At 51.4% G+C, this 26,546-nt stretch overlaps 3 protein-coding genes across 16 annotated transcripts in view; 2 read left to right on the plus strand and 1 right to left on the minus strand.

Moving 5' to 3' along the window:
* The window catches only part of SLC27A1 (solute carrier family 27 member 1), a 92,207-nt gene that overhangs the window by 13,317 nt on the left and 52,344 nt on the right, over positions 1-26,546 (minus strand). For 2 of the 10 annotated variants that reach the window (XM_017644488.3, XM_037005301.2), the window contains exons 1-2: positions 8,617-8,763; positions 7,735-7,902 (exon numbers count right to left, since the gene is read on the minus strand). The exons of 1 other annotated variant lie outside the window; for it this stretch is intronic. In XM_017644488.3, coding sequence (XP_017499977.3) covers positions 7,735-7,902; positions 8,617-8,753 — 305 coding nt within the window. In that variant the 5' untranslated portion in view covers positions 8,754-8,763. Of the gene's footprint in view, positions 1-7,734; positions 7,903-8,305; positions 8,328-8,446; positions 8,516-8,616; positions 8,764-9,300; positions 9,462-26,546 lie in introns of those variants that run through there. 7 more of the 10 variants (XM_017644489.3, XM_017644486.3, XM_037005302.2 and 4 more) reach the window with 6 other exon arrangements.
* LOC140845589 (uncharacterized) overlaps positions 21,009-26,546 on the plus strand; it is a 35,654-nt gene continuing 30,116 nt past the window's right edge. The window contains exons 1-2 of one of the 5 annotated variants that reach the window (XM_073220158.1): positions 21,010-23,799; positions 24,136-24,290. In XM_073220158.1, coding sequence (XP_073076259.1) covers positions 24,143-24,290 — 148 coding nt within the window. In that variant the 5' untranslated portion in view covers positions 21,010-23,799; positions 24,136-24,142. Of the gene's footprint in view, positions 24,291-26,546 lie in introns of all 5 variants that reach the window. The other 4 variants (XM_073220156.1, XM_073220155.1, XM_073220157.1 and 1 more) reach the window with 4 other exon arrangements.
* On the plus strand, positions 24,534-26,010 carry LOC140845590 (uncharacterized). The gene is made up of 2 exons (XM_073220160.1): positions 24,534-24,950; positions 25,690-26,010. Exons 1-2 carry the CDS (start codon positions 24,534-24,536, stop codon positions 26,008-26,010), a joined length of 738 nt encoding a protein of 245 aa, XP_073076261.1.

The raw sequence follows: 26,546 nt of genomic DNA on the forward strand, positions 1-26,546 counted from the left end.
AAAGAGGAGACACAGACACAGAGAAGAATGTCACAGGAAGACTGAGGCAGAGATCAGAGCGATGCAACGACAGCCCAGGAGCTCCCCAAGCTTGCCAGCAGCTGTGAGAGGCTAGGAGAGAGGCACGGCAGATTCTCCCTTAAGAGTCCCCAAGTGGAACTCATCTTGCCAGGGTCCTGATTTCAGACTTCTGGCCTCCACAACTATGGCAGAATAAATTTCTGTTGTTTTAGGTCACCAAGTCTGCACTACCTTTGTTCCTACAGCCACAGGAAACTGGTGCAGGCATACTGGGGATGCTGCGGTTTGGTTGTGGACCACCCCAGTACAGCAAGTACTGTGATAAAGCACATCAAGTGAATGTTCTGGTTTCTCAATGCACATGAAAGTTATGGTGGCACTGCACTGTAGTCTATTAAGTGTGCAATGGCATTAGGCCTTAAAAAAAGAAAAAGCAAATACCTTACTATAAAAAGACTATTGCTAAAGAATGCTAGCCATCATCAGAACTTTCGGCAAGTCATCATCAGCAACCACAGATCACTGTAACAAATAACGAAAAAGTCTGAAGCAACCTAAGTGTCCATGATAGATGAGTGGATAAAAAAAGAAGTGGTATGTATACATAGTTGAATATTACTCAGCCATAAAAAAGAATGAAATGTTGCCATTTGTGATGACACAATTTGGACCTAAGTGAAGTTAAGTCAGAGAAAGATAAATATGGTATGATCCTCCTGTATGTGGAATCCAAAATATGAAACAAAGGAACACACACACACACAACAGAAAAAGACTGATAAACAGAGAGAGCAGACTGGTGGTTGTCACAGGGCAGGAGGAGGGAGGAATGGGTGAAACAGGTAAAGGAAGAAAAAAATTAGTGAGAATGTTTGATATCTTGATCTGGGTGACAGTTACACGAATGTATACACAGGCCAAAATTCATCAAGCTATATACTCATATTTGTGCATTTTATCATATCTACCTTATTAAAAATAAAAAATTAACAGATTTTTCCTGCCAGATGCTGGATCCTCAGGCCCCTTCCCTTCTGTATTCCTGGAATGCTGCTAGCAAGGTCTGTGTCCTCCAGGCAGGAGGCCAGAGGAACTTTCTATGAGGAATATGACCAGATCCAGAGGAAAGACCCAAATACACAGCCACTGGGATTTCCCCAGAGCACTGCAGACCACCTCCCCCTCAGAGCTTTCAACTAGCTTTACACCCAAGGACAACCAAGTCCCTGGGGAACAAGAATGATGGATACTAAAACAAAGAAGAAAATCTTAGAGGAAAAAGAGACTGTGCAAAAAGGGAAAAACAACTAATAAGGTCACTGATACCCTTAGCACTGTAAGAAGCAGCCATGAAACAAGAGTGGATAAAAAAAGACCCTGGAAAATCAAAATGTAAGGGCACCATAGAATGTACCACACACAGAGTGAAACCTAATGAGAAGTATGGACTTTAGTTAATAGTAATGTGTCAATATCAGCTAATCAATTGTAACAAGTATAATGCACTAAGACAATATCTTAATAATAGGGGAAACTGGTGGGGGGTGGGGGATAAAGGGGTCCATGGGTTCTCTGTACTTTCCACTCAATTTTTCTATAAACCTAAAACTGGAAATAAAAAATGAAATCTATTTAAATGTAAAAAAATAAAGTCTATTAACTTAAACACATAGTCATAACAAAACTTTTAAATATGAGAGCCTAAGTTAAATATTTATAGAAGGGTTAGAAGATATATTTGAAGAAATATCATAGAAAGTAGGACCAAAAGACAAAGATGGAAAAGAAAAGAGAAAATAAAATAAAATAAAAGAACCAGCCTTGAAGGTCCAACATCATATTCATTTGACAAACAGTTGGAACCAGACACTGTTCCAGGTACTTAATAATAGGAGTTCTAAGAACGAAGGAAATAAAGGTGAGGAAATCACCAATGATATAATTCAAGAGAACTTCCTTTACCTAAGGCCCACCAATGGACCATACATTAGATGGAAATAGCCTACCATCTGAAAAGGTCCCACAAGTTTCCAGATAGGAAAAACAAAACAAAACAGGTCATTACAAAAGGTGAAGAATCAGAAAGGGTTTCAGACTTCTCAACAATAACTGTGATGTGAAAAGAAAATGAGGAATGTTGAAGGAAAATAATTTCCAACCTAGAAGTCTATATACCCAGGCCACCAGTCAAGTGTGAGGATAGAAATAAAGATATTTTCATACGTGGAGGGTGTAATTCCAGGGAGAGGAAATCCTGGGGCAAAAGACCTCTAAAACCAAAATCAGTCAAAGGGAGAAATAAAGTTTAAAACCCGTTTATTGCTTACAAACAGCGGTCTGGGGCTGTTTCTCTCTCCTGTTCCGGCAGAAGCAAGTGAGACCTCCCCCTCAACCTCTCAGGTTCAGACAAGCCCTGGGTCACCAGGTAATTACCCATTGATATGAAGATGAACTACTTCTCTCCACCCCTTAGGAATGCCTGTTCATGCGGAGATGCACTAAAGCCAGGTGAGAGATTCCGGAATATTACAACTTTATCCACAGAGGGTCTCCAAAAATTAACTTCCCATGCAAGATTTCTCCAAAAGCTAATAAAGATATGCTCCAACAGACTGAAAAAGTAAACCAAAGAAGAGGACTACAGGAAGCCAGGGAACAGGATATCCAACCCAGGACAGAAGTGATGCCAACCCTCAGGAAGATGGCTATGAGCAAGCCTAGGGTGATGGCTACACACCAGGTGCAGAGGGCGTTAAGCCTAGCCTGGACAGACCAGAGGCTAGAAAAAGACTTCTCCTAAAAGGTGAAACTCAAAGACAATCTGATGCTGCAAGTGTCAGTAAGAAGGGAGAGAGATACAACTGTTGTGGAGTTTGGGTCTGAAGTAGAGACAAAGACAAATGACAAATAGAAAGGCAATCAGGAACCCCAGAAAAAGTACACAAGGTGTTCAGGAAATAAAAAGTTATCATAGTGGAGTCGAGGGCTCAAATGAGCATACTGTTAAGAGTCAAAACAAAGATTACCAACGTGACCCAAAATGTGATAAACAGTCAATGCTCATTAGTCATGGATTCCCTCACTGTAAATTTGTCTGCTCACTAAAATTTATTTGTAACCCCATAATCAGTATTTGCACTGCTTTCAGATTCATTTAAGGAGATATACAAAGTGGCAAAGAATTTGAGTTGCCCATGTGCATGTTCCCAGATTAGGTCACACAAACTGACTCTGTCTTCTTTATTGTAAAGAGGCATCCTTTTGGCAGTCTATTTAGTGCCACATTTTTTGCATTTTTGTGTTTTGTTGCTGACTTTGCTGTTTAAAATGGTCCCCGGGCAGAACGCTGAAGTGCCAGCTAGTGTTCCTTAGTGCAAGAAGGCTATGATGCACCTTACGGAAAAAATACATGTATTTAGAAACGTTTTGTTCAGGTATGAGTTATGCTGTTGGGCTGTGAGTTCAATGGTATATAAAAAACTAGGTGTCTTTAAAAGGAACACACATAAAACAACATTACTGATTAGTCGATGAAAATGTAAACAGAAGCTTAAAGGACACAAATCCTGTATTTTCCCTAGGAATGATGATTCAGTATTTGCAAATCCAATGTTTGCAGCAATTTCATGGAACAAAACTATCACAAATAATGAGAATCAACTGTTAACAACATTGGGACAATGAAGGGACGGAAGACAATGTGTATCTGATTATGTGCACATGGATACAGGAAGAACCTAAGGATGGGGAATAAAGGGACATGAAATCCTCATATTCCAGAGGGAGATAATATATCAAGTCTCAAACTGAAAAAATGCAGATATGGTCACATAAGCCATTTAGAGACAAGGAGGTAACATCCATAAGACTGAGACAAAGGGTAATATTTATTCCTGGCAGGGAAGGGAAAACGTGGGGAGAAGGTGGGGCAGGCAGCTGCCACCTCAGGTAGAGCTTAGTGTGACTTTAATAAAAGTAAAAATTATAAGTGGAAGTGGAAAGAAGACAGCACTAAGTAGGGAATATGATGGAGAATGAGTGGCCATTTGTGGGCTCGGAGAACAAGAGGAGGTCTGCATATGTCTCTGTAACTATATCTTAGTAAACAGGCAGAAGACACCTCAAAGGAGGGGACCTACAGAGCTTCATTCACTGCAAACCCCTCTATAACATTTGAATTTTGTACCACATTATGTATTAAGTATTATAAAAAATTAGTAAAAATGGAAAACATTAAAAATTAACTACATCCCCCTCCCTGGTCAGATTCTGATTATCTTTCATTCAACTAATAGTGTAGCTATGATGAGCAGCCTCAGCATTAACGGAGCACCTACTATGTGCCAGGCACTGTGTGATTTTGTGGTCACCCTCCAAAGTAGGGTCCTAAGATCCCCATTTATCAGATGATGGATGAGCTGGGAGCTCAGAGGTGAATTAACACACCCAAGGTCACACAGTAAGTCAGGGACAGAACAACCTAGAACCAGGCCCCTGGCAGGGTCCCCCAGGCTTGCTATCAAGTAATATCTCTTGAAAGAGAGGTGCTGCACATGGACTGTTCTTGCAGATGAAATAATTGGGACTCTGAGGGCAGCATTTGATGGGCCAGCAAGAGGCAGAGCTGAGGTCTGCCACTAGACATGCTGGCTCTGGCCGCCAAGCTCCTCACAACCAGCCTACACAGGCACCAGGGCACCCCCCCGCCGGCTGATGGCAGTCAGCACCAAGGCATCTGGGTGCCTGCTGTGTGCCCAGCTCTCCTGCATGAGCTTCCCAGGAGTGAACACAAAAGAGCACCCCAAGATCCCCACGGTAGCAACCCCTGCAAGGAGGCTCCCCATTCACAGGTGACACAGCAAGAAACAGGAACTGAGGCTGTACTGGTCACATTCATATTATGTAAGCAGTCATGGCAGGGCCAACCTTCCCAGCCTGTCCAGCCCTGCCTCGCCCCAGACTCTCTGGAGTACACCCACGCGGGCAGGCAGTGGACTCCAGCATTCCAGCCACAGGCCCGGCAGCAGCCCAACCCACCTCAACCCTGGAAACAATGAGGCTGTTGTCTGTCCTCCTGTTTCTTCTGCCCTCTCTCGTTTTCATTCTGAGTTGCAGTACACAGGGGCAGGAAGAAACCAAGGATGAATGTGATCAGCCTTATGCTGCAAATACAGGACAAGTTGAGAGAACTGGAGCAGGGTGCTTCAATACTTTCGGAATCGAGGGTCTAGATGCAGCCCCACCACCGCCCCAGCACAGCACCGCAGCTAAGAACAGGCACCCTGGAGCCCTGCCCCCTCCCTGGCTGTGTGCTCCTGGGCAAATGACCTCACTTTTCTGCACCCTGGTTCACCACCTGTAGATGCGGTTAATAAACATTCCTTCCTTACAGGATTGTGAGCGCATCAGAACAAGGTCTAGTGCAAGTGGAGCACTTACACGTTATGTTAGTTGGCTTTGCTGTGTCACAAATTGCCCCCAAAACTACTGGCTAGAAATAATAATCACAGTTTCTGTGGATCAGGAACCCAGGAATAGCTTAGCTGGCTGGGCTCTGGCTTAGGGTCTCTTGAGAGGCTGCTGTCAAGGTGTTAGGTGGAGCTACGGGCATCTCAAGGTTTCATGGGGAAAGAATCCCCCGCCAAGTTCACTTACATGGGTGTCTCCACAGGCTGCCTCACACGGTGGCAGCCAGCTTCCCCCAGAGGCAATGATCCAAGAGAGAACACAGAAAACAGAGGGCACAGGCTTTTTCATTATCTAATCTCAGAAGTAATATGCCATCACTTTGCTCTATTCTATTCATTAGAAGTGAGTCACTAGGTCATGTCCAGCCCACGCACTCACAGGGAAAGGATAGCACAAGGGCTTTAATCTCCAGAGGTGGAGCCACCTTTGAGACTACCTCTTACAGAAAAGTGTGTCGAGCCCTGTATCAGTGACCCAGGAGTGGACTCGGCTCCTGCCCTCTCCCTGGGGTAGATAGAGCCGGGTAGAGATACCCGCTCCACAGGGCAAAGTTGGGGAACAGGTAAGCCCACGAAGGTAGGGAAGGCCAGCCAGCCAACAAACATATCTCCTGTTCCACTGTTAAGTGGAGGCCAAGGCCACGGTGATGCAAAGACCAACACAGTCTCCATCTGTGCCACAGTCTAGTGGGGGGAAAGAAACCCAGAATTAAAATTCAAGAAATCTGTAGAGATAATTACATATGGCAGATGCTGTTAGTAGTTACAAGGTCAAGCTTCCGAGCCACACTGACTGGATTCAAATCCTGCTCCCATTACTTGCCACCTGTGTGACCCTGGGCAAGTGACAAACCATGCTGCACCTCACACTGTGCATCTGCAGGCTGGGAACAAGAGAGTACCCACCCCAAGGGGTTTTTGAGAGGGCGCTTCGCATAGTGCCTGGTGCTGAGACAGCAGCAGCCTGAGTCTAAATGAGGCAAATTGGGGGAGGGAAGCACAGCACAAGCAGATAGGTGAACCTATGGAGGTGGGGAGTGGGGAGTGGGCAGGAGATAGGTTCCTAAGACCTTGAGTGCTCAGATGGAGGCTGTCTTTCTCCTGCAGAGGATGGAGATCATGGAAAGTGTGTGAACAGAGGGCACAGTGGGATCCACATGTCAAGAGAGACTGTGGGCTGGGGCAGGGACCAGGACATGGAGAAGAAAGGACAATTTCCAGAAGGCTCAGGAGCAGTCAACTGGCAATGGAACTTTCCCCAGCTTCACACCATCCCTGCTGCTCAGAGCCTCAGTTTCTCCATCCTTACAGTTGGTTAGTCCCCCTAACTCTCCCAGTGGAGACATGTTTGTGAAGTCACCCAGCCCGGTAGACCCACAGCAGGTGCTCACGTCCTCCCACGTGGGGGCTGTTAAGGAGACTTGCTCCAATGAGAATCCCCAGCAACACACCCTAGGAGGATCCCCAACAGGTCCTTTGAGCAAGCCCTTCAGGGACACCCCAGAGACTTCCCAAGGATGCCTACACAAGTGACCAGAACCCCCAGTCTCCAGCGATCCCCAAACAAGTCTTGGAATACACAGCTACCTCTCCACAGGCCCTGAACAGCCCCCCCAGGGTCCGCATAGACCCCAAACTCTCAAAGAGCATCCCAGCCACAGAAAAACCTGGAAATGGCCCCGAAGGGCACATACCCTTCTGATACCCTTTAAGTCCTTTAGAGACGCTACAAGAAGCATCTTTATCCACCACCGAGAGCCTTAAATAGACCCAAAGTGTCTTGGCAGCCCCAAAGACCAGTGTATAGCCCCCCGTTAATTCCTAGGGACCCACCAGTGTCCCGGAGGCCTCCCACAGGGACCCCCCAAACACCCACGGCACTCCCAAACAGCCCCAGCCCTCTGAAACCCCTACCAGCTGCCCAAATTACTTGCTCCTGCTCCCATTACTTGCCTCCAGCCTCCTGCCTCCAGTCTCCTGAGGTTTCCCAAGCAGCCTCAAGAACCCTGAAACCTACTCGTCTCCTTCCAGGGACCCTCAAACTGTCTCTGCAGATCCCCTCAGAGTTCCCCAACCTGTCACTCTTTTGAGTCCCGGCCCCACCCCCACCACAGCCCCGCCCCACTCTTCAAAATTCCCACAAGCCCTCAGGGCTCCCCAGTGCCGCTCCTGCAGCTCGTCTCAGTTCGCCCGCGGGGCGCGCAGTCCGCCTCTGGCCCCGGGACCAGGCCCGGGCTGCACTCACAAAAGGTCCCGCCTCGCTGTCTTGCAAACGATGCGCAGGAAACGCCAGCCGCCGCCGCCCACGTACACGCCGAGCGCCGCCGCTGCGCTCCAGGTCCAAGGAAGTCCCAGCAGCCATAGCAGCACCAGCGAGATTACAGAGGTGGAACCCGCACCGGGAGCCCGCATCCTGGGAAGGCGGAGAGAGCTGAGGCGACGGGCAGCTCAGCCCCGCCCCCAGAATGATTCCAGGCCGGGCGCTTCGAGCCACTCTCCGCCCCCTCCTCAGGCCAACACTCGGGCCGCCGGCTCCGAGCCAGCCCCCAGCCCCTTGCCTGGGATTGGCCACATGCAGGACAGACTCTGCCCCCAGACCAAAGTTCCGCCCCATCCGTGTTGGGTGCAGGCCTCCTGGCTCCTAGTCCGGCCCAGCCTTCTCTGCCCATCATTAATACAGACCGCGCCCTCAGACACAGCTCTTCCAACCCGTCAGTCACTGTCAAGCCCCGCCCCATGCTGTGACCTAGCGCCGGTCTCTGGACCCAAGCTCCACCCTCACTTGACCCCTAAACCTGGGTTCCCCAACCACGGACCGACACTCTTTCCAGTCAACCGGCCCCGTCTCCATGCCATGACCTAGTCGCAATCCTCGGCCCCAGGATCTAGTCCCCTCAAGTCTGTCCAGCCACAGCTCCTTCGATTTTCCTTCAGGTCCCGCCTCTACACGCTCCTACCCCAAGCTGGCCACACCCACTCTGGACAAGCGCGTTCCCAGGTCGAAGTTCCATCGTAGGCCACCTGCCGCGCCCCCAGGTTTTAACCTAGCCGTTACCCTCCGGCCCACCTAGTGCCCTAGCTCGGCCCCACCTGCCCTCCCAGGCCCGCCCCAAGACCCTCCACCGACCTGCGTGACTCAGAGCGCTCGGCCTCATACCGAGGCCCGCCCCCTTCCGGAAGCCCCAACCATAGAGAGGGTCCCCAGGCCAGAGAGACGGGGGCCAACAAGACAAGGCGGCTAGAAAAGCCCAGTGAAGATGGCATCTGATTCCATGACAACCAAGCCCCACCCCCACCCAACCCGAGCCCGAACACACAGACAGGCATTTAGGAAACACACGCATCCCGCAGCCCAGTGGCGTGGCTCCCGGGCTTTCCGGCCAAGCCCCAAATGACATTCAGAATCCCTTTCTCAGGGAACCAGAAAATACCAGTTCACACTTGGACGGCCTGTAGTGGATTCTTACCTCAGCTTGTTCTAAGTCCAAGTCACAAAGCCTCTTAGGTTTTAAACACATTTCAGGGACCCAGGGAGTCCTAAACTCGCAGCCTAGGGGCCCCAGAAGGTTCTAAATACAAATAGATTTAAAGGACTCAGAGAATCCATATCCATACCCCAAAATGTTGTCGGTTAAGACTGAGTGTAACACCCCAGGAGCTCAAGGAGGACAAAATACATACATCAGGTCCCCAGGAGTCCTTTATTTGCACCCCAAGGCCCTAGTGTTCGCCCAGAAGCCAAAAGCCCTCCTCCTAATAAAGCGCTGGCCATCCCTGACTCAGCTGCCCCCCACCCTGTTCCCTGGCTGACCTGAAGCTGCTCACAGATCCTGTCTTGGCTGCTCCGTCGCAGTCTCCCAGAAGCTCAGGCAGAAAGCCGGCAGGGACCAGGACGACAGTGGACCCCAAAACCTAGCCTGAACAGGTGTGCCCTCCAGGGCCTCTTTACGCGGACTCCTGGGCCCTGCTCTGGGCTGTGCCCACGCAAGCCTCTGCTTGGATCCCTCCCTCCAAGCTGCCCACCCAACCCCCCGCTTGTTTTCTGGCCTGCTTGGCTGACCTTTCTAGCGTTCTTCTTGAAAGGCAGCGACCAGCAGCATTTAGAGAAACAGATCTGGGCAGGCACTCGCCCTCCCGCCCCGCCCCCCAGGTCGGCCATTGGTCCCTGCGGTCTCCCATGGTGCGGGAATGGGGGATGAGGTGGCACATCTGGAGGACAGGCCCAGAGCCAGCTGCTGGTCTTCTACTTTCTTGGTCAGGAGTCAGCAGAGTCATAAATAAGCAGTAACTACAGCTGCACTCTTATACCGCCAGGTAGCTGTATCACCCCATTTTACAGGTAGAAAAACTGAAGCCTAGAGCTGTCAAACCACTGGCTTGGAGAGGCATTCATTCCTGAATGTGGACTGAGTGCTTGACCTCTGCCCCCACTCTTTTATGTTTTTCCTAGTTCTTTCTCCCCTCAGCCCTTTCCCCCACTTCTTGCCTGCTTCTTCCCCTACTACCCTCCCCTTCTCCAACCCACTTCTCCTTCCCTCTCTCCATCTTTATCCCTCCCCACCCATCCTCTTTCCTCATCTCTCCCTGCCTCTTCCTCTCCCTGCTTCTCCATCTCCACTCCCCCTCTCTTCCCTGTCCCTTCCATCTTACCAAACATACTGAGCCCTGATTAAATAGTGCACAGGACAGTCTCTTCCAACACTCCCCACAGCTCTTGGAGATACAGTGTGGGTCCTCAGTCCACAATCTAAAAGGTTCTGGTACCAGAACTCCAGTGGTATCTCAGAGGGACCACCCCACCTGAGCTGACCCTGCCTGCTTTCAGTGGTTAATTGCTACTTTGTACCCCTGTTTATACTTCATTTATCCTTTTGCCTAACAGCTGCCCCTGGGCACTCCCAGGGCATTACACAATATATAGCAGCTTTTACCCACTGTTACCTTCTCTAAGATAGGAAAAAATTCCCAATTCTGAAACACAACTGTTCCCAGAAATTCTGGATGAGGGATTCAGGAACTACTCTTTGTCTATTTCACAGAACTGGAAACTGAGACCTGGCTGGGGAGGCAGGTGGGTGGGGAAGGCAGAACTGAAGTTCTGCCCCTCTAGCTGGTGGTTGGGAGCTGGTCACTTCTCCCCTCTGAACCTTGGCTGCCTTCTGGCTGCTAACACTCACCTCTCAGAGCACTATGCATCAAACATTTGTTATCCCCACTGTAAGGGTGACATCTGGAGAATGAATGGGCCAGGCACAAAGTAGATGTGGGGGCACAGCTTGCCATGCACTCCTTCCCCTGGGGTGATCGCATGGTGCCTGCATGCTCTTGGCAGTCTGTAATCTCTGTCATTGTGTCTGCTTGCTTGAGACAAAATATTCTGTGGGAGCAAAGGGAGTTCTGGGAACTTTCTGGAAGGAGAGAAGTGAAGCATAAATCAACTACAATAGGGGTAATTAGCTTCATGTGGCTGCTATAACAAAGTACCATAGAATGGGTGGCTTAAACAACATAAATGTATTCTTTATCAGAGTATATTGCGTGGAGAGGGGGCAGCATGGTGGGATCCATACACAGCCAGCTGCGTACCCGGCCAGCTGCACAAGGCAGTGGGCACTCAGCAACAGCATCGGCTAACAGGTTCCCAGCAGGAAGGGCCAGCGCTGGTACTCATAGCACAGAATGCACTGAAGGACTGGCAGGGGCAGGGCCAGGACAGGCTGACTCCTGGGAGCTGTAGGCTGACCTGTTCACTGAACCGAAACCTCAGTGAGGCCCAAATTGCCTTTGTTTTTTTCTTGTAGATTTCTGAAACTGGTAACAAGTGTAGCAGCAGCAAGGGGAGCAGCCTGGAAGGCAAAGTGGAGGCCCTGGGCTTGCAAGCACTGCCCCCTCGGCTCCTGAGGCCTCTGTGGACGGAGTGGGGCAGTAGTTCTGGACATAAAGGCCTCTGTGGGTCCCCTCTTCTCATTTCCCCAGCTTGTTCATGTGCTGGAAGTGGGGGAGGGGCTCTTGAGAAAATTCTGCATGAGAATATTAAATGCAAGGTTGCCTGCTCCAGGCAGTTGCAAGGAGACACTCCCTTGCTGATTCTAACTGCAACATTTGCAGAATTTGAACACATAAGACAGACAGTCCATTGGAAATCAGAACCGCAGATGGCAGTTCCTGTCTTGTCAGCCAGCACTGATATTCTAAGAAACGCTTAGAGCTGTGTTTTTCAACTTGTGACTATCTTCAGGTAATAAAGTCAGAAACTCTCCCTCAAGGCACTTCATGATCTATTTTGGGACTGCTGTTAAGGGAATATAACAGTAAGAAATGAATTTGTAATAGAAGAAAAGTGGAATCAAATCTTTGTTCAAAACTGAACACTAACATTCACTGGAAAGTGAACTCAAGTAGCCCCAGAAACTTTGTAACCACTAAAATAAGGTGGTTGGACTCAAGGGTCTTGGCTACCCTTTCCAGACCCCCAGAGAGGTCCCAGTGGGCAGCGGCTTAGTGCTCATGATTGCCCAGCAAATGGGTAGCAAGCCCTCATGTGCATCAGCAACTCGACTCCCACAGAGCAGAGGTAGACAGTCTCAGGAAGGTAAGAGGTGAGAATGTATGGGGGTGGGTCTATCACCAAGACTTACCCCATCCTCTCTTCCTGGGTGACACAGCCTTGCAAATACGGCCTCGCCCACCCAGCACCCACAGTCACAGGCCAGGCCACTGAGGCCATGAGTTCGTGTCTTGCCTTCCCAGCCAGCGTCCAGCAGGAGGCAAGGCAGGACTTTGGGAGGGAGGAGGAGAGATGCTCTGGCATCAAAGACACACATCCTGCCATCAGCCTGGCCATCCCTCCGTTGTTTAGAGGGCAGAAATGGGGCCAAGTGGGGGCTGGTGGCTTATTCAGGGTGGCACAGCTGGACTCAGCCCATTTGCTGAAAACCAATTTGCCAGAAAGCCAAATTGCTGAAGATCAACATACCAAATGCCTGTTTAGCCAAACTGACTAGATGCCCCAAAATTTCCACTGAAGAATATTCCTCTTGAATAGAGAAAAAAGTTAGGGCTTTAGGGTTCTAGGAATTTGTACTTCTCTTTTTAAGAATTTTTATGGAATGCTGTATTCGTTAAAGCTGTTCAGTCCACAAACACTGAGGTCCTACAGTGTACTAAAGTGCTGGGGACACTGGGGGAGCAAGTTAAACAAAGTTAAAGTTGACCTTGGCCTTGGCCTTGACCTTAAAGTGATGAGGGAGGAAGCCATGCAGGTATCTGGGGAAAGGTGAACCAGGTGGGGGGAGCCTCCAGTGCAAAGGCCCTGAGGTAGGACTGAACCTGATCTTTTAGGCATCTGGGAGGAGAAGGCAGATGGGGCAGGAGGCGGGTGAGCAAAGAGCCAGTGGAGGTCAAAACTGGAGAAAAATAGCATCATGCCCTGAATATTTTGATGAAGAATAGTTCTCTAAATAAATTGGGAGTGAATGGGTGCATTAAGGGGAGAAATTTCAGCAACATGGCCATCCCATCATGCAAGCTCAGCCTCTGGGGAGTAAAGCGGCACCAGGGATGCATGTGTGCCTCTGTCCTGCAGAGCTGTCTGTGAAGCCCACAGAGACCCAGGTCACCCTCAGCAGCCTGCAGGTGCGCGCAGATGCGGTGATGCAGTGGGGCGCCTGGAGTCAGCTCCAGCACTTTAGCATCGGTGAGTGGAGGGCAGGGGAGGCAGGGCTAGGTAGTCACCTAGTATGTACTGCCCCTTCCCACACCTCTGCAAGCAGTCCTACCTGGCCCTGCTCTGTGGCCCCCCATGCATTGCTCTCAGGAGAAAGTCCCAGCCTGGCCTGCTCCCAACTCCTTCACCAGCTTGTCACCTGCTGCTTTCCCTCATGAACCTTCTCTCACACCCCTGTAGCCTTGCCCATGAAGCCCCTCTGCCTGGAATGCATCTTCTATTGTCAAACTCCTTTTCATCTTTCAAAGCTCAGCTCAAAAGCCTCCTCCTCCAGCAAGCCTTCCAGGCTTTCCCTCAGTAGAGACTGACTGGCACCTTGGGAGTAGGTAGGAGTGTGTGTGTCTTGGCTCTGCCTCCCCCAGCCTAGGGTCTCCTGGGGAGTGGCAGGGAGCAGGGGGTGCTATTTATTGAGTGAATGAATGACCACCAATGAATGTGTGTTTCTGTCATCACAAAGATAAGGAGGTGGGCTCTGTTGTCTTGGGGATCATGACCCTGAGGGATTGGAGACCAAATGACCCCTGTTCCTGCTAGGGTCCCTGCCTGTTGTCCTTGCAGTGAAATCTGGCCTCAAGAGGGCCAGTCAGTCAGGCTTGGTGTGGGGAGGGCAGTTCTGGGACCAGGGGAGCAATATACAGGCCGCACCCGTGGTCCCTCGGTGCTGGTGTCCTGAACACTGGCGGTGTGTCAAGGCCTTTACCCCACAGACACGACACAAGGGGGTTTCTTTGTCTCCCACTTCAAAGGTGAGGAAATCGAGGCATGGAGGGGCCGTGATGTGCCAGGGTCAGCAGCAGGTTGATGGGAGGCCTGCCCTTCCCTCCCTCCCCAAGGAGAGGTGGGAGGTGTCCCTCCCCCAACCCAAGCTCTTTCCCCCTCAGAAGTCCAGGTCTCTGAGTTGTCGGATTTGTCCATATTCCTAGTGTGTCTGGGGAGCTTTGTGAGCATCCTTCTCCTAGGCATCTTTGGGTACTTCAGCATGAACAGGTAACTTGCACCTTCTCCTCCAAGACGATCCATAATAGCAATAATCGTAACAGTAATAACTGTTCACACCAGCTAGGTATTTGTGCCCACTTTACAGGTAAGGAAACTGAGGCCCAGGTGGTCACATTCAGGGCATCTGGCAGTTGGGGATTTGGACCTGGGTCTGTTAGACTCCTGTAGCCCCTCCCTCAATCCACACCTTCACTCCCTTTAGAACCTAATAAGAGATTTAAAAAAATAAATCAGAAAAGTTAAAAAGTAACATTGGAAGCACCGTTCCTCTGACCTGCTTCCCTCCTTTCTCAGGGCCGCATGGCACCTGTGGCCGCCCCTGCCCACACCCTGTGCCAGCAGCGCGGTGGACCTCCCTGGCAGCCAGGGGAAGCAGGTAAGGGCTCCTTTCCCAACTCCAGGTCCTGCTTATTGGGTCCATACTCTGGGCCAGGGCTCTGCAGGGTAATGGCCATATATTAGCTCATTTTTTTCTCCCCAACCCACTGAGGCATGGACTCCAAACGCCTGTCCCGTTTTACAGATGGGTGAGCAGTGGCTCACAGAGGAACCTCCCGTGGGTCATTTCCTAGTAACAGAAACAGCTCAAAGTGATTTTGACAGAGGGGACCCCGATGGGGGAAAAAAAATCCAGAGTGGTAGGCTTCAGGTATGGCTGGATCTATGTGTCTGGGCTGCTGTTCTGCCTGCAGGGTCTCCTCTCTCAGGCAAGCTCAGCCTTCCCCCTGTGGGAGCTGGCTGTCCTTTTTCCCCATTCACTGCAGCAAAAGTCACAGGGCCATCACTAATTGGCCCAGCATGGGTAACATGCCCATCCCTGAACTGATCACTGGAATCAGGGGGCTGGAGTGCTCTGACTGGCTGGGCGCCATTGCCCTGCCCTACCGCATCAAGTGCGAAAAGGAGCAGCAATTTCCCAAAAAGAAATGGGGTCCCTTCCTAAGAGGGTCTGAATGGGGGTCACTGAGGCAGATTTGATCTTTTAATTGATCTCAGGATTTTAAGAGAATTTAACCAGCAGGGACATGGACCACCCCAGGTGGAGGGTGGGATTGTGTGGATGGGAAGTAGGGATCCGCCTACAGCCTTGGCCCTACTCTCCCTTTCCAGGTGTGGCAGTGGACCAGTCCAGTGGACTTCCCAGAGGAGGCAACACCAGAAGATATGCTGGTGGTGAACATGTCCTGGGACAAAAGTGAGAGGGCTGACCTGGACACCCCCGGGCCTCTCACAGAGAAGACACAGCTGCCTCAGGGCACCCCTCAGCCAGCCCTGGACACGGAGCTGCCCTTGGAGGATATGACACAGATGCATGGACACCCTACGGCCAGGGCTCTGGAGCCTGGTGGGCAGGATGGTCTGGAGGGCAGCTCTGCGCAGGTGACTGGACTCCCACTGCTGCTCAGAGATCTAATGCAGAGCCCCAGGTTTAGTGGCCCCCAGCACCTGGAGGCCTGAGGGAGAAACAGGAATGTCTGCCTGGTCTTTTGGACAGGAAGACTGATGAAACCTGGTTATTATGTGCTTATTGTATACCCAGCCTGTTCCATCCACTCACATGATGCCCTGAACCCCCATAACCCCCTGGAGAGGTGCATGGTTGTTGTATTTTACGGATGTGACCACGAAGGCTCAGAGTGGGCGGTGGCTAACCTGATTCCAGCGTGGGCAGGACTCAATCTGGGGCCAAGGGGCCCAGACCCCATTCCTGCCCCCAGCTTAGGCCTCACTCTCCCTCCTTCCCTCACCTACTCTGTCTGGCACCTGTGGTGGGAGCCCTAGAAAGCGCCATAAACAAGTGGCTACACTGGGCCCTGGCCTGACATCCAGGGGGCATGGACAGGCACTGTCACTGGTCTATACAGGGGTGGAATAGGCAGGAGAGGGCCCAAAGGGGGCTGCTGCTGATCCTAGGACCCTGGGCTGGGTGTCCTGTCCCAGAAGCACTGGATGGGGAGGTTGGGTGCAGAGCTCAGCCACACTGCAAGACGTGGGAGGATCCCGGTGTGGGAAAAGGAAGGAGGATCCCAAGCATTCTGAGGGAGGTGGTGGCCCCTCCCTGGCTTCAGTCTCCCCTGTACAATGAGGGTGGTGGTAATGCTGACCTTACAGAGCTGTTCTGGGGTGGGGCAGGTGCATCTAAGGCTTAATAAATGAACCTCCTGTTATGTATCCGCCCCCCAGCCAAAGCCTGGCTGTGTTGCTCAAAACCCCCTAGTTGGAGAATTCATTCATTCTTTCCACGCACACTTATTAATCTTTCCCCCTGGCGCCCCAGTAGCACCCACTCTGGGGGAGAGAGCTGGATGGTCACTCGGAACTCTGCAAAATCACACCTGGGCAAAGGGAGGGATGGCTGGAGGGGGAATGGGGCGGGGTACCCCTATAACAGAAGCCTCAGTCCGTCCATCAGCCCTGCCACGAGACCTGCTCCTCACCCCCAAAGCCACGCAGCAGGACCTGTGCCCCGGTCCCCCGTACACACCCCGACAGCGCCATCCTTCAAGGATTTTGTCGTAGATTCCACCCCCCACATGGCCACCAGGCGGCAGCAGTGGCACATGTCCTCCAGGCCCACCCTGCCCTGCTCCCAGCCACCTCCCATGGAGTTTGCAAAACAGATTTCTCCGGGTTTTTTTTCTCCCTTTAAAAAATTCAAATATACTTGACATACAATATTGGTTTCAGATGTACAACATAATGACCCCATAATTATATATTTATTAGACGCTCAACGAGATCAAGTTTTCGGTTTTAATGGGGGACGAGGCAAGATGGTGTTGGAAGTGGAGATTAAAACCCAGAATCTCTGAATTTTGTGGCAAAGGAGACAAGGCCTCTGGGCTGGGGAGGCCCAAGGCAGAAGCCCAGGCCCCGCCCTTTTGGGGGTGCTCGGTTTCCCTATCTGTGCCTTTAGAAGGGGAAACGGAGGCCCCAGAGCCCCAGCTACAGTGACTGCTCACTGCTCCACAAGGGCCCCTTCCCTGGGATTGGCCACCTCCTAGCTTTTGCTCAAGCCGTGCCCCAGGGGTGAGTTTGGGGCACCAGGCATGCCCTCCCTTGAAGACCAATTCTCATTCCTTAGGGCTGGACTCCAGCCTAGTGGCACGGCCAAGTGGGCAGACTGGACGGGATGCTGGGTCAGGAACCTCATGAGAAAGACCCTAGAGACCTGACCCCCCAGGGGCTCAGAGCCACCTGCAAGTCCAGAATGGCACCTAAGCCCCCCAGTAACAGCCTCCAGGGAAAGTCTAGGAAGCTGTATGTCCCGATGGTCATCACCCAGGCTTGTGCCCAGTAGTAGCAGAGCACCCAGCTTGGTGCCCTCTGGTACTGATGACAAATTCAGCCCCACACACAGCCCCTGGGTCCAAGCCCTGGGCATTAGATTCTCACTGAGCACCACCTGAAGCTCTTGCTGAAAGGAACGGGGAAACGGACACCCTGTTCCTACCGGGAGCAGGCTGAGACTGCCTGGAAGGGAAGCCTGCAGGGAGGACAGCGGCCCAGACAGATAGACAGACCCCAGTCCTCAGATCTAGCCATGCCTGACGCCCACCACTCTGGGATTTTTTTTCATCACAGTCTCTTTTTACTGAAGCCACCTCAGGTTCTAGAAAATGGCCTCCAGGAGATTCCTCTCTGGGCCTTTGGGAAGTAGAAAGGAGTTCAGAGCACTGGTTTTGGGCCCTATCTCTAGGTTTGGGCAACCCTGCTAGGCAGAGCCCTGGCCCAGGGTTAACTGAGTACCTGCTGTATACACAATACTTTGGACTCTCAAGTGTCTGTCCAGCAGCTCCAGGAGTCAGGACTGTGGGAGACCTCATTCAGAGCTCCATTCATTCACTGATGTAGGAAGTCAGTGCTCAGCACCTGTTGTATACGAACCCCTTTCTCTCACAGGTCAGAATAAGTCCCATCTGCCTGGGGTGGGGGTTACAGGTCATAGCCTAGGGACCTATGGGTTTTATTCTTAGGCTTGGGAGGGTGTCCTCACAATTTGTGAGCTGCCCATTCTTCCTTTTTTTGTTTTTTGGTGTTTTGTCATTTTTATAAAGATTTTTTCACAGTCACTGAGTGGATGAACACACAAGACCTGACTATATGCTGCCTGTAAGAAACTCACTTCAAACCCAAAGACATACACAGACTAAAATTGAAGGGATGGAAAAAGATATTTCATGCAAACAATAGGGAGAAAAAAGCAGGAGTTACAGTGCTTGTATCAGACAGACTTCAAAACAAAGAAAGTAACAAGAGACAAAGAAGAGCATTACATAATGAAAAAGGGATCAGTCCAACAAGAGCATATAACCATTATAAATATATATGCACCCAATGTAAGAGCACCAACATATGTAAAACAAATACTAACAGAATTAAAGGGGGAAATAGAATACAATACATTTACCACTCACTTCAAAGGACAGATTAATCAGACAGAAAATAAGGAAGGACGCAGAGGCACTGAACAACACATTAAAACAGATGGACCTAACGGACATCTACAGAACTTTCCACCCCAAAGCAGCAGGATACCCATTCTTCTCAAGTGCATATGGAACATCTTCATGAATAGATCATTTACGAAGCCACAAAAAGAGCCTCAGTAAATTCAGAAGGGTTGAAATTGTACCAACCAGCTTCTAAGATCACAAAAGTATGAAACTGGAAATAAATTATGTAAAGAAAACAAAAAAGCCCACAAACACATGGAGGCTTAACAACATGCTCCTAAATAATCAATGGATTAATGACCAAATAAAAACATACATCAAGCAATATGTGGAGACAAATGACAACAATAACTCAACATCACAAAATCTGTGGGATGCAGTGAAGGCTGTGCTAGTAGGGATGTGTACTGCAATACAGACATACCAAAGGTAAAAAGAACAATCCCATATGAACTCACAATTAATGAAACTAGAAAAAGAAGAACTAATGAGGCCCAAAGTCAGTAGAAGGAGTGACATAATAAAGGTCAGAAAATAAATAAATAAAATAGAGAAGAATAAAACAATAGAAAGAATCAATGAAAGCAGGAGCTGGTTCTTTGAGAAAATTAACAAAATAGATAAACCTCTAGGCAGACTTATCAAGGAAAAAGAGTCTACACACATGAACAGAATCAGAAATGAGAAATACAAAGAATGATTAGAGAATATGATGAAAAATTATGTGCTAACAAATTGGATAACCTAGAAGAAATGGACAACTTTCTAGAAAAATACAACCTTCCAAGGCTAACCCAGAAAGAACAGAAAATCTGAACAGACCAATTACTAGCAACAAAATTCAACTGGTAATCGAAAAACTACCTAAGAACAAAACTCCTAAACCAGATGGCTTCACCACTGAATTTTATCAAACATTTAGTGAAGATCTAATACCTGTCCTCCTTAAACTTTTCCAAAAACTGCAAGAGGAAGGAATACTTCCGAACTCATTCTATGAGGCCAGCATCACCCTAATACCAAAAATAGGCAAAGAAACCACCACACACAAAAAGTTACACACCAATATCGCTGACAACATAGATGCAAAAATATTCAACAAAATATTAGCACACCAAATTCAAAAATACATCAAAGAGATCATCCATCATGATCAAGTAGGATTTATTCCAGGGATGCAAGGATGGTACAATATTAGAAAATTCATTAACATCATCCATCACATCAAGAAAGAGGAGTACAAAAACCACATGATCATCTCCATAGGTGCTGAAAAAACACTTGACAAAATTCAACATCCATTCATGATAAAGTCTCAACAAAATGGGTATAGTTGGCAAGTACCTCAACATAATAAAGGCTATTTATGACAAACCCACAGCCAACATCATACTTAACAGCGAGAAGCTGAAAGCATTTCCTCTAAGGTTGGCAACAAGACAAGGATGCCCACTTTCCCCGCTTTTATTCAACATAGTTCTGGAGGTCCTAGCCACGGCAATCAGACAACACAAAGAAATAAAAGGCATCCAGACTGGTAACAAATAAGTTAAACTGTCATTGTTTGCATAAGACATGACACTGTACATAACAAACCCTAAAGAATCCACTCCAAAACTACTAGAACTAATAGCTGAATTCAACAAAGTTGCAGGGTACAAAATTAATACACAGAACTCTGTTGTACTCCTATTACTAGTGATGAACTAGCAGAAAGAGAAATCAAGAAAAAATTCCATTCACAATTGCATCAAAAAGAGTAAAATACCTAGGAATAAACCTAACCAAGGCAATGAAAGACCTATACTCTGAAAACTACAAGACACTCATGAGAGAAATTAAAGAAGACACCAATAAATGGAAACACATTCTGTGCTCATGAACAGGAAGAATTAATGTTGTCAAAATGGCCACTCTGCCTAAAGCAATCTATAGACTCAATGCAATCACTATCAAAATACCAATGGCATTCTTCAATGAACTGGGCAAATAGCTCTAAAATTCACATGGAATCACAAAAGACCCCCAAATAGACAAAGCAATCCTGAGACGGAAGAATAAAGCTGTGGGGATTATGCTCTCAGACTTCAAGTTCTACTACAAAGCCACAATAATCAGGACAATTTGGTACTGGTACAAGAACAGACCCACAGGCCAGTGGAACAGACTAGAGAGTCCTGATATAAACCCAAGAATACATGGTCAATTAATAGACAATAAAGGAGCCATGAATATGCAATGGAGAAATGACAGCTCCTTGCAACAACTGGTGTTGGCAAAACTGGACAACTACACGCAAAAGACTGAAACTGGATTATTCTCTATTCCCATACATAAAAGTAAACTTGAAATGGATCAAAGAACTGAATGTAGATCATGAAACCATAAAACTATTAGAAGAAAACACAGGAAAAAATCTCTTGTATATAAACATGAGCAATGAGCAACTTTTTCCTGAATGCATCTTCTCAGGCAAGGAAAACAAAAGCAAAAATGAACTCATAGGACTACATCAAACTAAAAAGCTTCTGTACAGCAAAGGACACCATCAGTAGAACACAAAGACATGCTACAGTATGGGAGAATATATTTGTAAATGACATACCCAACAAGGGGTTAACATCCAAAATATATAAAGAACTCACACTCCTCAAAACCCAAAAAGCAAATAACACAATTAAAAAATGGGCAGAGGATATGAAGACACTTCTCCAAAGAAACATAGATGGCCAATAGCCACATGAGAAGATGCTCCACATCCCTAATCATCAGGGAAATGTAAATTAAACCACAGTGAGATATTATTGCCTCACACCAGTTAGGATGGCCACCATCCAAAAGACTAGGAACAACAAATGCTGGCAAGACTGGGGAGAAAGGGGAACCCTCCTACACTGCTGGTAGGGATGTCCCTAGGGAAGAATGTCTGGCATGACGCTGTCTGTGCAGGTCGGGACATTGGGCAGCTCCTGGGAGGTACCGTGGCTTCAGTAGGACAGAGGACTGGTGAGAAAAAGCGGCCTGAGCTCAGCTCTTGTCTCCTCAGAGCTGGGACCCTGGTGACATTGCCAAAGAGCGAGGGGACAGCTCTGGTGGTGATCTGTGTAGTCATGCATGGCAAGGACCAGGAGGGTGGGCAGTCGGCAGCCCAGAGGGGCATGTGGGCGTGTCTGAATGCAGGGAGGGGCCCAGGAAATGGACCCTTGAAGAAGTGATGTCACTGATGACACGCCCAGTAGAACCTGAATTGTGACCTGGACGGAACCCAGATCCTGGTCGCAGACCCCAGTCCAGCTCACTTGACCGGAGGCGCTCGACAGAGCAACATGCGGTCTTGTTGTGTGAAGCCTTCTGAAGGCGTGGGAGTCAGGGAAGCCGAGAGAGAGTGTCCTCTTGCTGCCTGTGGGCGTTGGCTCAGAGACCACCTCCAACGCCTCTGTCCATGTCTCCTGAGGAGTCCCGAGGTAACACAGGGCAGCCCAGAGCGGGCCACTCCAGGGCCAGGCCACGAGTGTGACCCATCCCAGGCTGACCTTTCTCCCGGCCCCTTGTGTGTGTGCGGTGGGCGTGGGGCATGGGTGGGACAGAAGGCTGGGGAGCAGGGGTCAGTCAATGTCACAGCTCTGGTCTCATCATTCAGGATGTGGAGGTGAGTGTTGGGACCAGGTACTTCCACACACGTCAATCCTGAGCCCGGGGGTGTCCTTTCCTTCCCTGACGACTGGATGTCTATGCAGAAGGCCACCCTGTTTGCCTGATCTCAGGGGCAGGGTTGGGGACCCACACTGCCCCCTGCGGGGAGGTCCATGCAACCGTGGGTGCCTCCTCCCCAGCTACCAGGTGCTGGCTTTGCAGAGCTCCACCCTGGGGAGCATGGAGGAGATGGTGGATGGATTCACCTACTCCATCTCCCTCGAACTGGGGCAGGCTGTCTACACCCCAAGACCCCGTTCCACACCTGGCAATCTGCCAGGGCCCTCCCACGAGAGTGGCTGACAGTCCCACTCCAGGGGGCCTGGAACCTTGTTCCCAGGGGCACCCCATGCCTCTCCTTGTTCGCACCCCAGGGGGCTGGGGGCTCTTGGGTGAGCTGCAAACCTCCCTCGTCCTGGTGGGTCCTGGGTTTCCCACTGACTATATCCCTGCTGCCCCTCTCAGCGTGAACCTGAGCCAACTCTCCATGGGACTGAGGTCCCCACGTGCAGGGCTCCCTGGACAGGAGTGAGGAGGAAGGGAAGAAAGCACTTGGTACGAGTGGAACCAGCTCCAAACACCAGCCGGAGCGCTTACGAGGCCACACTCCCTCCCGAGGACGCGGACCAGCTGGCAGCTGTGAAGGAGAAGCAGGGAGAGTTCTGGGCAAGAACGCTGTCTTCAGGGACAACCCTCAGCCGGAACATTTCCTGGTCCCTACTCTCTCTAAGGTATGCTGACCAGCCGGCCACGGGCCAGCTGCTCCCCCGGTGAGCACCCACCCCCTCCTCGGCACAGTCGGACCTCTGCCCACAGCCCACGGTGTGTCTTGCGTGTCCACACACGGTCTGAGCTGCAGTGTGCTCCTCTGACAGGCAGGGTGGCTGGCGATCAGCCTGTTAGGGTGCCCATAGGGAACACGGAAGGCGCCTTAGAGGGGCTCCCCTGGCGCCCGGCACTGTAAAGGACTGCCGGCCAAGCTGGGCCACTTCGGGGCTTACTTCTCTGTACCCGATGAAAGCCTTTGGTCTCACCCGTCAGTGGCCTGGAGCCTGGCTCATTTGGAAAAGCACATGGAAAGCAGCCTTTGGAACAGAGGCTCACGATTCCCTGTGTTTGGGCCAGGTCCTTGTCCTCACTGTGGCCACATGAGGGACCTCTGGGGGCAGGAGAGGGGTACCTGAACACGTTCTGGTAGGACTTCCTTAAGCAACAATAGGTAGGCAGTGCCCACTTTGTGCAGACCCTTTGGGGATACTTAGCATAACTGAGTGAAGGAAGCAGACACAATACTGGGACCCCATCCCGGGTGGACTTGGGCAGTCACTTCAGGCATCATCTGCAGGTCATGGTCAGGGAGTGTCACAAGTGATGCCCTCACGGCCTCTTCAAGCAACAGGGGGCATGATGAGGGGCCAGAGGAGGAACTGAAAATGTGAGCATTCACTGGGTCCAGAGGGGGCGCTGCCTGTCTTACAGAATGGGGGGAGGAGCAGTTTGGGGCTTGGGGCGGGGGGAGCCCAGCAGAGCCCAGTAGGTCACTCATCTTCGGATTCCCATGGGCGGGCTGACAACTGGGGACTACCTATTCGGGAGGATGGGAGAGGATGGGGTCCCAGGACAGACACGCGGGGTCAGGAAGGGGGAGGGGCAGGTGCCTGGACAGGCAGGGGAGTGCACAGCGGCCAGGCGCACACAAGGGTGGACCCGGAGGGCAGTGTGGCTGGAAAGACCAGGCTTCTCACTCTGCCACCCCCCGGCCTTCCCCCAGCCCCAGGATGGGACAGGCTAGGCGACTTGCCTGGGAGCCTGAGAGTGTGCCCAGGGTCCACCATGCCAACCAGCCTTCATCCACCCTGGAGGGCCAAGTCCTCCACCACTTGGTCCAGGAGGAGCACCTGGGACCCACGGTGGCAGAGCTGGAAGGTGAGGGGCTGCAGCCAGGGGACTGTCTAGGGTGGGCTTCCCGGACTGGGGTTCATTTCAAGGCAGTGAGGGCTTTTCTGTCATTGTAAGGCACGGGGAATCAGCCCCGGGCTGACCCTTTCTCTGTGTCCTGCTCCAGACCCACGGCAGAGGCAGCTGGCTCCAGAGACAAAGGGAAGACCGGCTTTGTGGCTACAGCTAGTCCAGGCACTCCTTCAGACCCCTGTGCAGGAGCTACGGCCGATGTCACCTGCTTCAGCCCCTGCAGAGCCAGAGGACATCCCAGCAGAGACCTCAGCTCCGAGGCAAGGCCCCGAGCTGGAGCCCCAGGAGCACTCAGGCCTGGGGCGCAGAGCAACTGCCATAATGGTACCAGGCCTTGCAGAGCCAGAGCCATGTCCAGACCCCATGAGCCCCTGGGACATCCCAGGAGTGGTCTCAGCTCCGGTGCCAGGCCCCGAGCTGGAGCCCCATAAGCCCTCAGGCCCGGGTCCCGTGGCACCTGCAGGAATGGCACCGGGCCTGGCAGAGCCAGAGGCGGACCCGGAGCCCACCAGCACCTGTGTCACGATCACCCGGGATGTGCCGAGGACGGAGGAGTGGACAATCCTGCAGTTCCCTGCCCACCTGGTGGCCGAGCAGCTGACCCTGATGTGTGCGGTGAGCGGAGCGGGCTCTCGGGGTCGGGGGTGGGCCTGCCCTGTGTCACGGGCTGCCCCAGACCTGCTGTCCCCTGACGTGGACTCCTGTGATCTGGGCCCACGTCCCAGCTTCCCCACGGACTCACCATGTGCCCTGAGAGACTCTCCTCACTCCCAAGCCATCCCTGACCGTGGCACTTAGGGATCCTTGCAGACCAATGAGGAGGAGCAGAGGGAAGGTGGGCAGGGCCTGGCCGGGCTTGGAGGGGCAGAGCAGGGGAGGGGTGCTCAGGGAGGTGCTGCCAGGGCCTTAGGTCCTCGGGCCATTGGCCTGGCAGGCCTCCGCAGCTTCCGCACTTCAGAGGCCCCTGCCATGGACCTGACGGCGTGGGAGACACAGACACCAACAAAGGCCCTGGGTGGAGGTGTTCTGGGGGAAACTGCACCTGAGTGGGGAGCAGGATCCATGGGGTGGCAGAATGGGAGGCAGATGCCCCAGGATGGGCAGGTGTGAGCTGCCTTGTGCTGCAGGGAGGAGGTGAGTGAGGGTGCCTGCGAGCAGAGCCCCTCCGTTCCCCACCACTGTGGGGTCCTGTGCATCTGGTCCTGGGTGCCTCAGTGGATGTGGTCTGAAGCCTGGATGGCCACAAGGCTCACAGCATGTCCCCAGCTGCCTGGGCCCCAGCTGTGACTGGTGACCCTGCCTGGGAACAGGGGCACCAGGGGCACAGCTGGATGACACCCCTTGTCATAACCAGGAGCTGTACAGCAGGATTCAATACGGCGAATGCAAGGCCTACTTAGAGAGCCCGCCACTGATGGAAGGCACTGAGCTCCTGGGCCCCAACGTGCAAATGGTCATCAGGCAATTCAATGCCATGGTTAGCTTGGTCATCTCCTCCTGCCTCGGGACCGTGACCATGACGGCTCAGGACAGGGCCCAAGTGGTGCAGTTCTGGATCCGGGTGGCCGAGGTGTGTCATGGGATGGCCCCCGGGGTCCCTCCTTTGCCAACTCTCAGGATGGTTGTCTGCAGTCTGCCCTGCATGGTCCCTGAGACCCTTGTGCCAGGGGCATGAGGACATGGACTCGCAGGTCCCGGGGGTGGGACAGCCATTCCTGGCCCCTTCCTTGGGTTGAGCTAAGTCCTCCACCCAGGAGGGCTGCTCAGCAGGTACCAGGTGTGCTGGGCTCCCTGGGTGTCTGTCTCCTGAAGGACAGGAGTTCATGGGGGGACAGAGCAGAGAAGCAGGCCAGGCTCTCAGCTCTGTCTTCCCTCCCAGGAGTGTCTGGCCCTCAAGAATTTCGCTGCCCTCCGTGCCATTCTCTTGGCCCTGCAGAGCCGTCCCATAGGTCGTCTGGAGAGCACCTGGGGACATGTTTCCTGGTGGGTAGTCCTGTCCCTGGGACCGGGGCACCTGAGTGGACAGGGACACCCCTACATCTTGCAGTGTCTCTCAGTGGGCTGGGACTTCCTGGGAGGTGGCAGAGCCTAGGGGCAGGGATGGCGGGCTCTTGGGGTCCTCTGTGGGTTAGGACAGGAGTACCCCTGCAGGAATCAGTTTCCTGCAATGTCAGGTATGGGTTGAAGCCCATTGGAGATCTTGAGCTTGTG

The sequence above is a fragment of the Manis javanica genome, chromosome 13 (genome assembly GCF_040802235.1).
Source record: "Manis javanica isolate MJ-LG chromosome 13, MJ_LKY, whole genome shotgun sequence".
In the NCBI taxonomy this organism is placed as follows: Eukaryota; Metazoa; Chordata; class Mammalia; order Pholidota; family Manidae; genus Manis; species Manis javanica.

Excerpts from the sequence above, each read along its gene's own strand:
- LOC140845590 (XM_073220160.1), top strand. The coding sequence starts at position 24,534 with ATGTCACCTGCTTCAGCCCCTGCAGAGCCAGAGGACATCCCAGCAGAG. Across the intron at positions 24,951-25,689 it reads AGCTGACCCTGATGTGTGCG|GAGCTGTACAGCAGGATTCA; the intron begins GTGAGCGGAGCG and ends TGTCATAACCAG.